Source organism: Sinocyclocheilus anshuiensis, unplaced genomic scaffold, assembly GCF_001515605.1.
Source record: "Sinocyclocheilus anshuiensis isolate Anshui unplaced genomic scaffold, SAMN03320099.WGS_v1.1 scaffold1065, whole genome shotgun sequence".
Lineage (NCBI taxonomy): Eukaryota > Metazoa > Chordata > Actinopteri > Cypriniformes > Cyprinidae > Sinocyclocheilus > Sinocyclocheilus anshuiensis.
Genome location: NW_015555804.1, coordinates 315,627 through 330,636, shown reverse-complemented (window position 1 = coordinate 330,636; position 15,010 = coordinate 315,627). Strand labels below are relative to the sequence as shown.

The following is a 15,010-nucleotide window of genomic DNA, read 5'->3' as shown; positions in this document are numbered from 1 at the left end:
CTTTAACGTTCATAGCTCGGCGTCTGAATAAAGGAATTATGTGGAAAACGGCAATATTTATCGGGTTTTATGTGCTCCTGCCTTGCTTTGTGCACAAATTATGCGTTATGAACGGGTTCTTTATGCTTTTTGACTGAACGTTTTTTATTTAGCTGCCTCATAGTAAGCAGAACAGATTTCGCATTACCTGTACAATTAAATATAGACTTACCCCGTGCAGTCTGACGCCAGTTTAGAAGCTTGGCTTTTGTTGACAGATAATTATGGAGTCAGAGGCTGCCAGCTCATCGCGAGCTGTTGGTCACAAGTGTTATTAATGTGGCCGGTTTGAAGTCGCCCAGGGAGGGTGCGAAAAGTTCAAGTTTATGGCAAAAGGTTAGCCCGCCAGAGACGGTGTGAGGCGGTGCAGCTGAACAAAATAAATGAATGCAGGTAACAATGAGGGAGATTTGTTCTTTAAACAATCTTGAGTATGTGTTTAATTACCTGTGGAACGTATTAACACGATTTAAGATCGATAAATAGACATTCATTTTTTTAAACAATGAATTGAGCTTTTCTCTTTGTTATAGGGAGAAGGCTGTAAAGCATTGTGGGAAAGGTGCATTTGACAGTTGGAAATCGTCTCAGGTTACTTGTGTAACCATGGTTCTCGCCATAATAAATAGAGATAGCTCTTACTTTTTCCTTGGAAATGCACGCTTCAAACAAAACAGTCAATGAAGACGAAGAAGAGAATGATGTGTGCTCCCGGCGCCTATTTATACTATAGTCGCACCGGTAGTGACGTCATGGCTGTCGCCGGCCAACGAGTTGGTGTTTTTTCAATGTATGCTTCAGACACGGGTCACGACGAGGCGTTCCCCATAGCGACCCCTAGAGGACGCAGTTCGAAGTTCCCATGAAAGGGAAACATGTTGAGAGAACAAACAGGAAGCAGAGTATAGGTTTTCAGCCTCAGAAAACATTATTAAGAATAAGTTATGTATGGGATAATGTACAATTATATGGTCATTATCACAAAATATACTCTTGACAGGGTGGTTAGGACCCCAACGCGAAGCACAACACAAAGATTTATTAATATAAAATATTAGTAAATCCGTGTTACTACTTCTGTGGACTAGTTAGCTGTTATATTTAGCTGCAATGTAATATATTATGCTGTATTTTTAGTTGTCTGCTATTCACCTCTTTTGTTCTTTCAGATTCTATGTTCTTCCGAGCATTTTTTTTTTTGGTAACTCCTAAACTTCTAGCCATCTATGAAAGGGTTTATGCTAATAAAATTAATACTGAAGTAAAAATCTTGCTTGCGTTGGTATGAAAATAACTTAATCCTACTTTAATACTAAATTAAAAATACCAAAAAATAAGATTTACATATAAACTGATATAATACTTTTCAAAGGGACATGATGATGGGGAAAAAAATATGCAAGGAAAAACTATATTTGAGTGTTTTTGCACTCGCTTACAAAACTTTTGTTTTCTCACAAAAGTATTGCATTCCCTGAGAAATTTTACATTCAGTTAAAAAGGAAATTAAATATATTTTCCTCCCAGCTCATTTATTTCAATCACCAAAGTTTCTCAAGGCAATGCAAAATTGTGTGAAATAATGCAAAAATTTGTGAACAAATGCAAATGGGTTTTGGGTGAGGATGCAAACATTTTGTGAGCGAACATAAAATAATTCAAATACAATTTTTCTTCTTATAGTATATTTTTTTCATCACCATGTTCCTTTAAGGGCTTTGTACAAATGTACTTTTGAACTCTGACTTGGACTGTTTTTTTTAATTTTATTTATTTCTTTTAGTAATATTATTAGCAGATATGAGAGAATTTCTACCAAAAAATGATCTTGTGATCAGATTACTGAATATATTTTTGATACTGTTTCAGTACCATCGCGTTTAACTGTATTTGGATTTGCATCATTAACGTTTTGCATCTTGGCGTCTCTGTATGTGGTGACTCAGATCCAAGCCTTGGGACTAAAGGATGCTTGCTCACCGGATCTGCACTGCACCACTGTGACCTGCTCATGTCCCATCCAGAGGTGCCATGGCTCGCAGAATATCCTCCCAGGGGAAGGTCACTATCTCCGTGGATGAGTACAGCTCCAACCCAACCCAGGCCTTCACCCACTACAACATTAACCAAAGCCGCTTCCAGCCCCCTCACGTCCACATGTGAGTGTCTGTGTACAGTGTTCCTGTAACTGAAACATTGATTTAATTGATTGATTGAGGACAGAACAGAATGCTGACAGAGAGGGCATCTGGCATCTTTTGTCTCATCTCGCCCGACAGGTGATCCGGAGGCTCCTGCGGCTTCACTTCTGTTGTAATGAATTATATTGACCTTTTTAACTTGATATTGTTGCAATGTTTGCATATTAAGCATTTTAATGAGTTTTTTTGACGGCATAACAGGGTTTAATTAATAATGCTCTCATGTCTGAGATAATGGCTCTGTGTAGATCTAGTCCAGTTTCAAACTGGCTATTTATTATTTCTTTGTTCTTTTTTATTTTCAGACAGAATGCAAAAACATTTTAGGTCATGTATACTTCTGATCAATAGTTTGGAATAATTCAGATTTTTTTATATATCTTTATGTTATGCTCTCTAAAGCTGCATTTATTTAATCAGATATATAGTAAATATTGTGAAATATTATTACAGTTTAAAAGAACTGTTTTCGATTGCAATATATTTTAAAATGTAATTTATTCCTGTGATGACAAAGCTGAGTTTTACTCCAGTCCTCAGTGTCACATAATCCTTCAGTATCATTCTGATATGCTTAATGATTGTAATTATTCCAAACTTTTGACCAGTAGTGTGTGTATATAATCAATACACCTACATCTTTTTCAGCATTAAAGCATTTGTGCCCACAATTTTTTGTTATTGTAATAGAGATGTTAGGGCTAAAACAGTGTCTCATGACGTGCCTCATGTTCTTGTACTTATTAACCAGAGGGAGGTCAAAGGTTAGTTGAGTTGATTAGCTCTTTAACAATAGCTCATTGATCCCAGGGTCAGAGCTCACCTCTAAAGAAACCTGACTATTGACTGATGCTGATGATGGCATAATGAGGCCTGCTGCAGATACTAAAGAACGGACCAACCTGATTAGCCGAGCCTTTACTGCTTTAATGGTACCATGCAATTAAGGTACATCAGCACAAGCAAAGGGGATCGACCAGGATGCATGTGCCATTGAATTGCTTTTAGCTGAAGTGTGGAAGAAACAGCTATTTGTCATTAAACTGTGTTATGTATCCCAATGCAATATCCTTTGGACAACAAATGCAAATGCAGAGCAATTTATTAGTTTTATCAGCGCAATAAATGGCAATAATGCTGGAAAAACAGGTATACTATGACATGATTCAAATAGAAAGCTCAATTCACACAAATTTTGTTGTACACCTGTATGAATTTCTTTCTTTTGCAGAACACAAAATATATTTTTTATCCAAACAATGAGAGTCAGTGGTGTGCAAAGTTATTTTGTGCCCCATTGACTTTCATTGTATAGACAAAAGCAGTTCTTCAAAATATCTTTTTTTTTGTAAGGATGTAGAATTTTCCTGGGTATCTATAAAGGAATAGTTTACCCAAAAATGAAAATTAGCTGAAAATGTACCCTCAGGCCATCTAAGATGTAGAGTTTGTTACTTCATCATAACAGATTTGGAGAAATTTATCATTACATCATTTACTCACCAATGGATCCTCTGCAGTGAATGGGTGCCGTCAGAATGAGAGTCCAAACGGCTGATAAAAACATTACAATAATCCACAAGTAATCCACATGACTCCAGTCCATCAAATAAGTCCTCTATCTATAATTTGGTTTCTCCAGTGAAAGTCATGTGACCTGAATCAGGAAAGAAATATGCACAGATTAAGAACCGATCAAGCAAAAACAGTCCAAAACAGTTCTATACAAATATGACGGTGGTCATATTTGGAAAAGTGATATTATGGATTATGGATTTTAGACAGAAGTAATGGTTTTGTTTCTTACAAACATGCAGATTTTCGTGTTGTGGATTATTGTGATGTTTTTATCAGCTGTTTGGACTCTCATTCTGACGGCACCCATTCACTGCAGAGGATCCGTTGGTGTGCATGTGATGTAATGCTGAATTTCTCCAATTCTGTTCTGTTCTGAAGAAACAAACTAATCTGCATCGTGGATGGCTTGAGGATAAGTACAATTCAGCAAAATTTCTTTTTTTAGGGGGAGGGGGATGATAACCTATTCCTTTAGCCTTTCCCTAATTCATTAATAATCTTCACATATAAAAAATAAATATTCCCTCAGAATCAAACACGCTCTTTATTTCCACAGGGTAGAGCCACTTCCCTATGATGCGCCGAAGCCCGTGGGTCATACACGTTTTGTCTGCGTCTCAGACACACACTCGAGGACAGATGGAATCCAGATGCCTTTCGGCGATGTGTTGCTTCACACAGGTGACTTCACTGAGCTCGGCCTACCATCTGAAGTGAAGAAGTTTAATGACTGGTTAGGTAAGTGTGCAAAACCAGTCCTGTTACCTTTGCTGACAAGCACTTCCCCTGCTGTCACAACACAAACTCCCAAAAAAAGTCACTTCTACCAGAAATGTCAGAATGCTTTTTTTTTTTAAAATGCATTTATAAAACTTTAAGCCTGTGCTCTTTTAGGTTTTGCATCAACTGCAACGATGTTTTCCAGTTCCAAATCTGGTGACCTATTTTAAGACTGATGAATATCAATAGCGTCAGTTTTTACATTGAAATTACAAAATATACAACATTGTTACATCATTTTTACTTAATTTTATAAGCTGCAATGTGCACAGCATTTCGAGCAAGTAGGAAGGCCTTTGTTATGGCTGGGGGTGAAGGAGGTCAAATTGGAAATTGGAAAATGCCCAGCTGTTGGCTTTAATGGGTGCCTTTCAGTCTGGTCTCATTGGCCTCTGCAGCGATTCACTTTGATGAAATCAAGGTTCTTTAGGTTTACAGAGGTCAAATAGATTGTTTACCTGTTGAAATCAAAGTCATGCTTCTGCCTATGATTGGCAGCCACAGTGAGCTGTAAATTATCTCTGGTCTGTCAAAGCCATTTGAAATGTTCTTTATTTCATTTTATTTCAGATACTAGGTCACTAAAGAATGTTTTCTATGTCACTTCTTAACATCTGAATAGTCATATGGCTGTAGAGTGCACGATACTGTGAAATATTGTTTTCCATTTGCTTCCAAAATCAGTTATTCTCATTATCTGTCTCCTCTTACAGGCAGTCTTCCCTATGAGTTCAAAGTTGTCATCGCTGGAAATCACGAACTTACCTTCGATAAAGACTTTATGGCGGAACTCATAAAGCAGGATTACTACCGTTTCCCCTCAGTGACCAAGCTGAAGACTGAGGACTTTGACGATGTTCAGTCCGTCCTTACAAACTGTGTGTACTTACAGGACTCTGAGGTCACCATTAAAGGATTCAGGATATACGGGACTCCATGGTAAGCATTTCTAAATCATTGCTGTCATCACATTGTTTGTTACTTCTTGCTTGTTACATCTGTCATGCAGAATATTAAATGGGTTATAAAAGATTTGAATCAGATATCCTCAGCAAAGGCATAACCAGGCTTAGTTTATGTAAATTGAATTACGAAAAGCATGGTCTGGATGCACTTTTCACAATCCAGTAAATTCCGGATGGATACAGTTTTGAATCTTGTCCTACATGTTTTTTTCTTGTTGAATATTCTGTTTCACTCTTAAAAAATGGAAGTAAAATGGGTTTCAAATGTCATTTCATGTTGACTTTGGATCTTGAACTGTGCCATCTACAGCCCTACATCATGGGACTGGTAATTTTTGATTACATACATACATACATATATATATATAATAAATTATTAATTGAGACATTTAATTTAAATTATTTTAGAAATATTAAAAAAATCACTTATTAAACTTGACTTTTTACATTGGTAGTTAGGGGCACAAATAGGCTACATATGTTACTAGGTGGTCCCTGAATAATCTGATTTGATGAGACATGGTACTTGTTCTGAAAAGATTAGGAACCACTTCTCTAAAATATTTAGAAAATCCACCAAGATCCTTTTTAGTTAACCACATTTCCAAGAAGACATTGTTTGGTGGTGTTTTCATATTTGCTTTCATTTGTTTAGGTTAATATAGAATCAGTAGCTGCAGTACGTTTTGATAAAGCTCCATAAATCACAATCAGTGCTCTATATATACAAACCATATGCAACATATGTCAAGTTCGTTAGTTAAGTAACAGATGGTTGATTGACCTACATTAAGTTTGTATTTGATTTACTGGAACTGAATAAGGTTTACGTCTCTTGTATGATTTCTCATGGCTGTCTTATACCTTGAGTTAAACTGATTATCTTCAGCCATGGACAGAAAGACCTTTGTAGACCTGGGTTATGTTAGACACTGTTGTACTCTCTGCTCCGCAGGACACGAGATGTGTTCTCACTCGCTACAGATAGTGTTACATACGCACATTCACTCTCTCTCCTTCATTCCATCTCTCTTTCGCTGTTACTCTTTACACACACACACAGCCGTCATCACACATTGGCATCTTTCATGCGAAGACCTCATTGTCTGATAAGCAGACCATTATCTCAGTTACTTCAGCCATGGACAGAAAGACCTTTGTAGACCTGGGTTATGTTAGACACTGTTGTACTCTCTGCTCCGCAGGACACGAGATGTGTTCTCACTCGCTACAGATAGTGTTACATACGCACATTCACTCTCTCCTTCATTCCATCTCTCTTTCGCTGTTACTCTTTACACACACACACAGCCGTCATCACACATTGGCATCTTTATGCGAAGACCTCATTGTCTGATAAGCAGACCATTATCTCAGTTAACCCCTCACCCACTGGGCTGCCCCACACTACCATGGGACGCCAACAGAGCTGTGTTAGATTTCAGGTGTGAATAGATGCCTAGCAGTGTTTGCCACTAAGAGCATTGTGGCAGTGTTACACAATAATCGACAGCTACTAGAAGCAGTTTATCACCAGTAGACGACACTGAAGAGTCAGTTGAAAGTTGATGAGAGCTGCTTAATGTGCTTAATTTTTTATAATCTTTTCACCCTCTTTTTTTCAGTTAAAATGTGTATAAATTTGAGGTTTTTGTCATCTAAGCATATTTCACATATGATTCACATATGCACATATTTTTTTCCTACCCGCATTCTAAAGGCCCTTGGAACACTGAGTCCGAAATTTTCGCACATTAAAAAATAAATACGATCTCACATTGTGTCAGTCACGTTTACACACTGCCTCCGAAACTTTCGTCAGTCATAAAAAAATTATTTTCTGCATTTTTTCGCATCCGTAGCAAGCATTATGAGAGGTGTTTTGACAATTCAGAGCCACCGTACAAGCGAATGCCAAAATCCAAAATGGCGTCTGACAAGTTGATCCACTTCTTTTCGCTGCACAAATAAGTCCTTGCACACTGAGTTCACGGAAATTGGGTGGTCTTCTTTTTAATATGTGGCTCCAGTATCACTAGCAAAGCATCAAACTGAGCCACTGACATCCTGAAGTAAACTTCGAATCGCCCGGGATAATTCCACAGCTCCTTGATAAGGAGGTGGCACTCTTCTTGGATTGGATGATGGATCCAATATTTCCTTTTTCTTTTTCTCTTTTTAAGAAGAGAGAGGACAACAAAATCATTATCACTGCTTGAAGACTCCATTTTGTATTGTTTCGTGAATTTTTTCGCAACGGATTAATTAATACGCATCGGACTCGGTGTGCAAGGCAATATTTCGACAAATACGAAAAAACGCATACGAAATTTTCGGACTTCAGTGTGCAAAGACCTTAATAATGCTAATGAATCCAGGTTATTTAAAATAAATATAAAAAAATTCTGAATTATTTATTATTAGTCATTTTTAATATTTCGTTATATAAAATATAGCTATGACTTTTTTATTAACTATTATTTCTAATTCTGTTTCTAGTACTACTACTACTACTAATAAAATTATTGTTAACTTTAATTTGTAATGGTAATAATATAAATAAATCTCATTTGTAAATCTCATAAATGTCAAACAGGCTGCATTTTTCTAATTTATATTTTATTTGTATTTTATTATATGAATATATGTAATATTTATTTTGTTATATTATACAATATAGTTAGTGCTTTGTAGAGTAATTTAGGTATTCTGTTTGTAAGAATAATAAATAATATATATTAATATATTTATTTTAATTTAAATGTATGTATATTGTTCTTTTTTATTTGCTTAAATTACTTGTTTCTAAAGCAACTTTTGTGTTTTGTGTGTCATACATTTTATTGGAATTTTGGGATAATTTTTAATGCTAACTTATTGATAATTTTGATTTCTGTGACAAATGTTACACAAAAATACTCACTATTTGAACCACCACATTGTGATTTATTTAGCTTGTAGAGGATAAATACTATATATAAATACTATACACAGTACTACCTAGTCTGTCTAAAATATCTTAAGGTCTTCAAGCCAGCCAGAATTAGAATGCTAATTTTGGTAAGAAGTGGGAAAACCAGACATCTGCGATGGGTGGTCTTGGTGGGGGTGCTCCTTGGTCATAGTTCTCCCAGCCTCTCCTGCAGGAAGTGCTTTTTGTTCCAACACATCCTGGTGCTTTGTTGAGAGCCAGGATCAAAACGTGAGGCCGACCCCGGTGTGCCCCTCCAAGTGCATGCTCGCAGTGGGCCGCTCTGACCTTCCTGACCCTGGGCCTCAGCTATCAAGGAGGTCATTTACACGGCTTCATTCTTCTTCCCTACAAAGTGCTTGGTCAGGCTTGACTCCCGTCTGGCCCAAGGTAGAAGACGAGTCTGTTTTATGTCCGTATATTTATCGGTATTCCCTTTCATGGCAGCACTCCCGTCAGTACATTGACCTTGACTTGATTACTCTCTACAAATATCCAATATACATTTGTATGCCTAACCAGAAGTTACCTGATATAATGCCGCGTTTGGTAATCCTGCTTACGATACTCTGATATGTGTCGCGTATATATATTCGAGCTTGCAGCTGTGATTGTGTAAGCTGGTTGTGCTAGATGTTGGTTTGACTTTTGAAAATCAAAGGCTCTTTAATCCTCTTAGGAAAGGCAGACAAGTCATGTGACCCGAGTTCATCTTGGGTGAGTTTGCAAGGCCAGGCTATAATAGATAGTGGGGGTGTGTCTCTCTTGCTGCCATAGAAACTATCACTGCTTCATCCTCTGCCTTATGATTATAATGTTCTTGTGAATGAATGATCAGGGATGATATAAAGTCGTTTGTGGTTTTTCAGGACACACAACAAAGCTGTTTATCAGCATTAGGAAGGATAAAAGATAGGAAGTGTTAGGCTTTCTCCCTGTGTGCGGACAGATCAGCGTGAAGCTGATAGAACTAATTACTTGATGATAGTAACTAACTTGTCATTTAAGGTGAGGACAGTTTGTCCCCACCACTTTATGCTTATGCTGATTGCCCTCACCAATTTATGAAATGGCTCAACTGTTTAAAAGTGTGAGGTCAGTATAGGATTTAATACTTATTCGGCAAATATGCATTAAATTGATCAAAAGTGACAGCAAACGACAACACAAAAGATCTCTATTTCAAATAAATGCTGTTCTTTTGAACTTTATATTCATCAAAGAAAAATGTTTTACAGTTTCCACAACAATATTAAACAGCACAACTGTTTTCAGTACTGATAGTAAGAAATGTTTCAATGCAGCATATTGGGTTTTCATTTCTAGAGGATTTCATTCTCACTGGCAAGGATGAGAGAAATATAAACATTTTGTGAAGTGGTAAATCATGTAATGCACTGATTTTAGCACACACGTGAGATTTGACAGGCGTGTTATAACATCTTGACAGCATAATGTGCTTTTACGGGCTGTACCTCAGTAGTGTTGATTCTTGAAGACCTGATAATGAATATTAATTGACTCATTTGAATTGCCTGAATTAAGGTGTTGACAAGTATCTATAACAGTCTGATGCTTCTCAGCTCCCCTCTGATTTCACATTCATCTATCCACAATGCGATGGCTTTCACATGTTCCCCGGGCATGGCCTTGTTGTTAGCATCACACTCTTCCAGTTGAGACATATGCTTATTGTTCCTTAGCTTGCCTATGTTGCCTTATGTCATTCATAGTTGACCTTCATGGAAGAAACGCAGAACTCACATACTGTGCGTAAATGTAATTACCCCGTCCATCCTCTCAGCTATCAACAGAAGCCTTCATAGAAGCAACAATTTTCTCTGGCTCCTGCCGACAAGCTACCTGCTCACGTCACTGATTGTAAGCTGACCCCTGGCTTGAAGGTGGCGTCATTTGTCAGTGGTAATTAACAGCTGACGTCCGCTGGGCCTGATGATGGCTGGCGGCGATTGCGGTACCAGGCAGGGAGGATTGAGAAATCGAGGGGGGATGGAGGGCATAGTGAGGGCACAGTGAAAGAGAGAGAGCGATGGACTGACTAGAAAAGGGGTCAGATGCTATTAGTAAGCAGGCTGTACAGAAATATGTCCACCATGTAGAAGTTTCTCTCAAAAATGTATCTATTCACAAGCTTCAATAGTTGAGTGGGCCACATGTTCCACATGCAAACCTTTTTTCTAAGTGAATGAATAAACAGCTTAAAGTTAACATGAAGCTGTCTTCCTAGCCTGTTTTGTACTTCTGTAATGTTAAATATTTTTTGAGTGCAAAAAAGAGAAACAAACTACACTACTGTTGAAAGGTTTTGGATCAGTAACATTTTTTTTAAAGAAATTAATATTCCTGTTCAGCAAGGATGCATTAAATTGATTAAAAGTGACAGTAATTTATAACAGACATTTATAGAATTCTATTGTAAATAAATGCTGTTCTTTTGAACCTTCTGTTGATCAAAGAATTGTGAAAAAATTATCAGTTTCCACAAAAATATTAATCAACACGACTGTTTTCAACATTGATAATAGTAAGAATAAGCAGCAAATAAGCATATTAGAATGATTTCTGACGGATCACTGAAGACTGGAGTAATGATGCTGAAAATTCAGCTGTTACAGGAATAAATTATAACATTTTAATATATTAAAATATAAAAGTTATTTTAAATTGTAATAATATTTCATAATATTGCTGTTTATACTGTAGTTTTGATCAAATAAATGCAGCCATGATGAGAATAAAATACTTATTTCAAAAAGCCGAAACATTTGAATGGCAGATGTAATGTATATTCTGACCAATCTTTAACAATATTGGGGCAGGGGAAAAAAAGGTTGTTTTTGGATTCATTAATATCGAAAAACGTTCGACATTTGCAACATATTAGGAGGAATATTGAACAGATTTGCTGTCAAACTTGCTCTGGGTTGTGTGCTGCGTGGTACCTTCACAAAATCACACTAGACAGGAAATCCCAACAATATCTCATTTCCTCTCTACTCTCATTTCTCTTGTCCCACGTCCATGTCGTCTTTTTCTCTCCTGACCGTTGATGACCTTCTCCAACATCACTTTCCCAATCACACATCGTTCTCTGATCCCCCTCTCTTTCGCCGTCCTGCTGTCAGGGGCACATAAATATTTCAGTAATCCATGTGAGGTGTTTGAAGGACTGGCAGGCCTGTGCATTAGAGTGGCACACTGATTCCAAAGTAAGCACCGGTAGTGTGTTTGTCTGTTGCTGAGGCTCAGCCGGCTGCTCCTGTGTGCCACTGTGTGTGTGTGTGTGTGTGTCCAGGTCCCTGAGAGTTCATCAAAACAAAGTGCTGACGCAGCCAAAACAAACACGCATGCAGACACAAATATATACTGTCTCTGTACTGAACAGAGTTTCTGAAAGTGAAAGCTTTCTTTTTATCTTTCTCACTCTGCTTTTTTTTTTTTTAAGATTTTTCCTCTCTCCCGCTCTCTTTAAATTTACATGGCTAAACTTTTTTGTTTCTTTTCTTAGTATTTATTTCAAAAGGAACGGACTTAAGAAAATAATGTAATAAAAATGATATTAATTACAATAAATCATAATAATGTTTAATTATATTAATTATATTTAAAATTCACCCAAAAGGTTTTGGGTTAATTTTTTTTTTCTTTTAAACAAAACAAGGACTTAAGAAAATAATATAATTCTATTAATTATAATATTTGTAATAATATTTAATTATATTAATTATATTTAAAATTCATCCAAAAGGTTTTGGGTTAATTTTACATAAAAATGTAGTAAAATAATAATTCATTTAAACATTTTTGCGATCCTTAAATTTATAATAATAATTAAAACCAGAGGTAGTTTATTTTGCAATAATATGCATTCTCGCTTATAACTCTTTGAGATCAGATCAAAGAGACCACAAAGTGATATGAGAGGCATGAAACTAGCACAGTGTTTGAAATCGATCATTAGGGACAAATGTATAAAAGTTGAAATTTAGATTGACCAAAATCTAATATTCCAGTGCGCCATGTAGTAATAAATTTCCTTTATACTGCCTTCCTTTATTTGTTCTCTGTCTGTGATCCTAGTTTTTATTTGCACGTCAGGAAGTAATGACATCTCATTGTCGACTAGCTTTATGTACGGATGAAAGCCTGACTCAGGCACTGACATTTATGTGTGAGTTAAAGCAGACGGGTCTGAGTATGTTTGCAGGAAAGCTAACAGGGTTCGAGAGATTGTACCCAAGAGTACCGGCCTGGAATGTTCGAAAGCGACCACTCGCCTTTATTTGCCTTCCCATCAATCATCCACGGACAAGCCCAGCTACCCAACGTACACACACTTACACTGAGACCTCAGCAGCCATTTCCTGTGTCCAGGCTCTATTTCATCCACTATCAACTCTATTCAACTCAAATCTATTAAGAAGTGCTAATGGATAGACAAACAGTAGATAATGCTGAGCCTATGAGACCAGTCTGTGATGATGGACTTTCAGTGTCAAATGTTTGCTTGCATATTTGTCTTAAACACAAAATAATTATTATTTGGTAATAATCAGTGTTAACTGTGCAAATCCAGGGTAAGTCATAGACCATGTCCTAACCAGGAAATGTCATCAGTGTTGTTATTGTAAACTAAAACTGTTAATAATTTTAAGTAATTAAAACAAAGCTGAAATAAAATAAAAAATGAGGATAAACAGAGAAATTAGTTAAAAATGCGGCTTTGGAAACTAACTGAAATAAGATAAGTTAAACTGAAATAAAAACAAAATTAAAGCTATAAAAAGTATTATAGGAAAAAAAATGATAGAAATTTGAATAAAACAAAAAATTAAAAATGATAAAAACACAAAACAAAATTACTTATATAAAAGTTAATAAATACTAGTATATAATACTAAAATAACACTGGATGCAATAAAATTATTAACAAAAAAGGCTGTATTTTCCATGTATACTACAGTTTTTGTCTTAACCAACAGCAACGATTGACATTTTGTTGATAGCTTGGTTCCTATTTCTATAGCCCACAGTGAATCTCATTGGACCATATTCGTCTGCTCTACATAATTGTATATTAAACATTATAAGTTGTTTAATTGGCAGTTGTTGTGCAGTGCCTTGTAGCATTTTTGCTTTCAAAGTGGGCAGATTACCAGATGTTTCTTTAGATTGTTTGGTGTTGGATTGATTATTGGTATATTTATTTTTTAATTCACCAATTTTTAGTACATTTTAAAACCTCACTATGTAACTTTTTCTGTGTTCAAAATTTGCAAAATGTATATAATGAGCGAGTACATCATAAATTCATCTTCCAAACCGCGTTTTTGTCTTATTCCGAATCACTACGGTACACTTAGAATAAGTACTTCTATTTGGACTATTGTAGCCTGGTCGGGTCGTCACCGCTGCGGAGTAACACATACCTGCGTGAATCGCCATAGACATAAACTTAAGAGAAGTAGTCCGGTTGGAATGTTCTTCCGCCGGATGTGTGCAGTTCTGTTTATTAACCGCTAGAGCGCCAAAAGTTATAGTGCTGCTTTAAATAATTTTGTAAGAATGAGTGTAATTCAGCAATTCTGTTTCATTCGTTTTTTTGGAACCTTATGACACATCTGGTTAGGAAATGTATTTGGAGAACAACTTTTTTTATTTGGCAGACCTTGTTTTTTTGTAAGGTTTAACTGGGTCTCTTAAGTTTAATTGGCAGTTATTTTAAAGCAACAGCCATACTTTTCCATTTTTCCCTCTAAAACATTCTTCATTCTCTCTGTAATTGGTTTTCAATACTCTGCTCCAGGGTTTCTATTGTTATTCTGAGGTGGTACAAGTGACTGGGCCCTAGTCCCTCATCTATTTCAACATAATTCAGTGAATGAAAAAGAAGCTCCAGGCCTCAGGTCTCAGAGAACATGTTATGAACACCCTTTCCCCCTCTAGTCTTAACCTTCTGCTTCTCAGAGGCTCTGACTTTGTCAAGTGCTTGTTGTAAAATGACCTCCGGACAGCTGGGCATGTGAGCTCATACATATATGTATGCCTGTGAGTATGGGTAGAATCAAGCTCTTTAAAGGGTTAGTTCACCCAAAAATGAAAATTAGGCCATAAATTACTCACCCTCAAGGCATCCTAGGTGTATATGACTTTCTTCTTTCAGACGAATCCAGTCGGAGTTATATTAAAAATTGTCTTTGATCTTTCAAGCTGTTTAATGGCACTCAGTGGGTGTTGCAGTGCTTCAGTCCAAAAGAAGTCAAATAAAAAGCACCCCTCCATTAAATAAAGGGAGCTCACACGGCTCCGAGGGGTGAACAACGGCCTCCTGTAGCGAATCGATGCGTTTTTGTAAGAAATATAACCATATTTAAAACATAATAATCAATTTAATCTAGCTTGCGCTCACTCTTGTACACGGAAGCAGCTCCGGGCGGATGACGTATGAGGTCAGC

At 36.6% G+C, this 15,010-nt stretch overlaps 1 protein-coding gene across 1 annotated transcript in view; it reads left to right on the top strand.

Annotated features, from left to right (window-relative positions):
- Positions 1 to 367: 367 nt before the first annotated feature.
- The window catches only part of LOC107674944 (metallophosphoesterase MPPED2-like), a 16,622-nt gene continuing 1,979 nt past the window's right edge, over positions 368 to 15,010 (top strand). The window contains exons 1-4 of the mRNA XM_016469105.1: positions 368 to 432; positions 1,986 to 2,198; positions 4,375 to 4,556; positions 5,312 to 5,537. Coding sequence (XP_016324591.1) covers positions 2,071 to 2,198; positions 4,375 to 4,556; positions 5,312 to 5,537 — 536 coding nt within the window. The 5' untranslated portion in view covers positions 368 to 432; positions 1,986 to 2,070. The remainder of the gene's footprint in view (positions 433 to 1,985; positions 2,199 to 4,374; positions 4,557 to 5,311; positions 5,538 to 15,010) is intronic.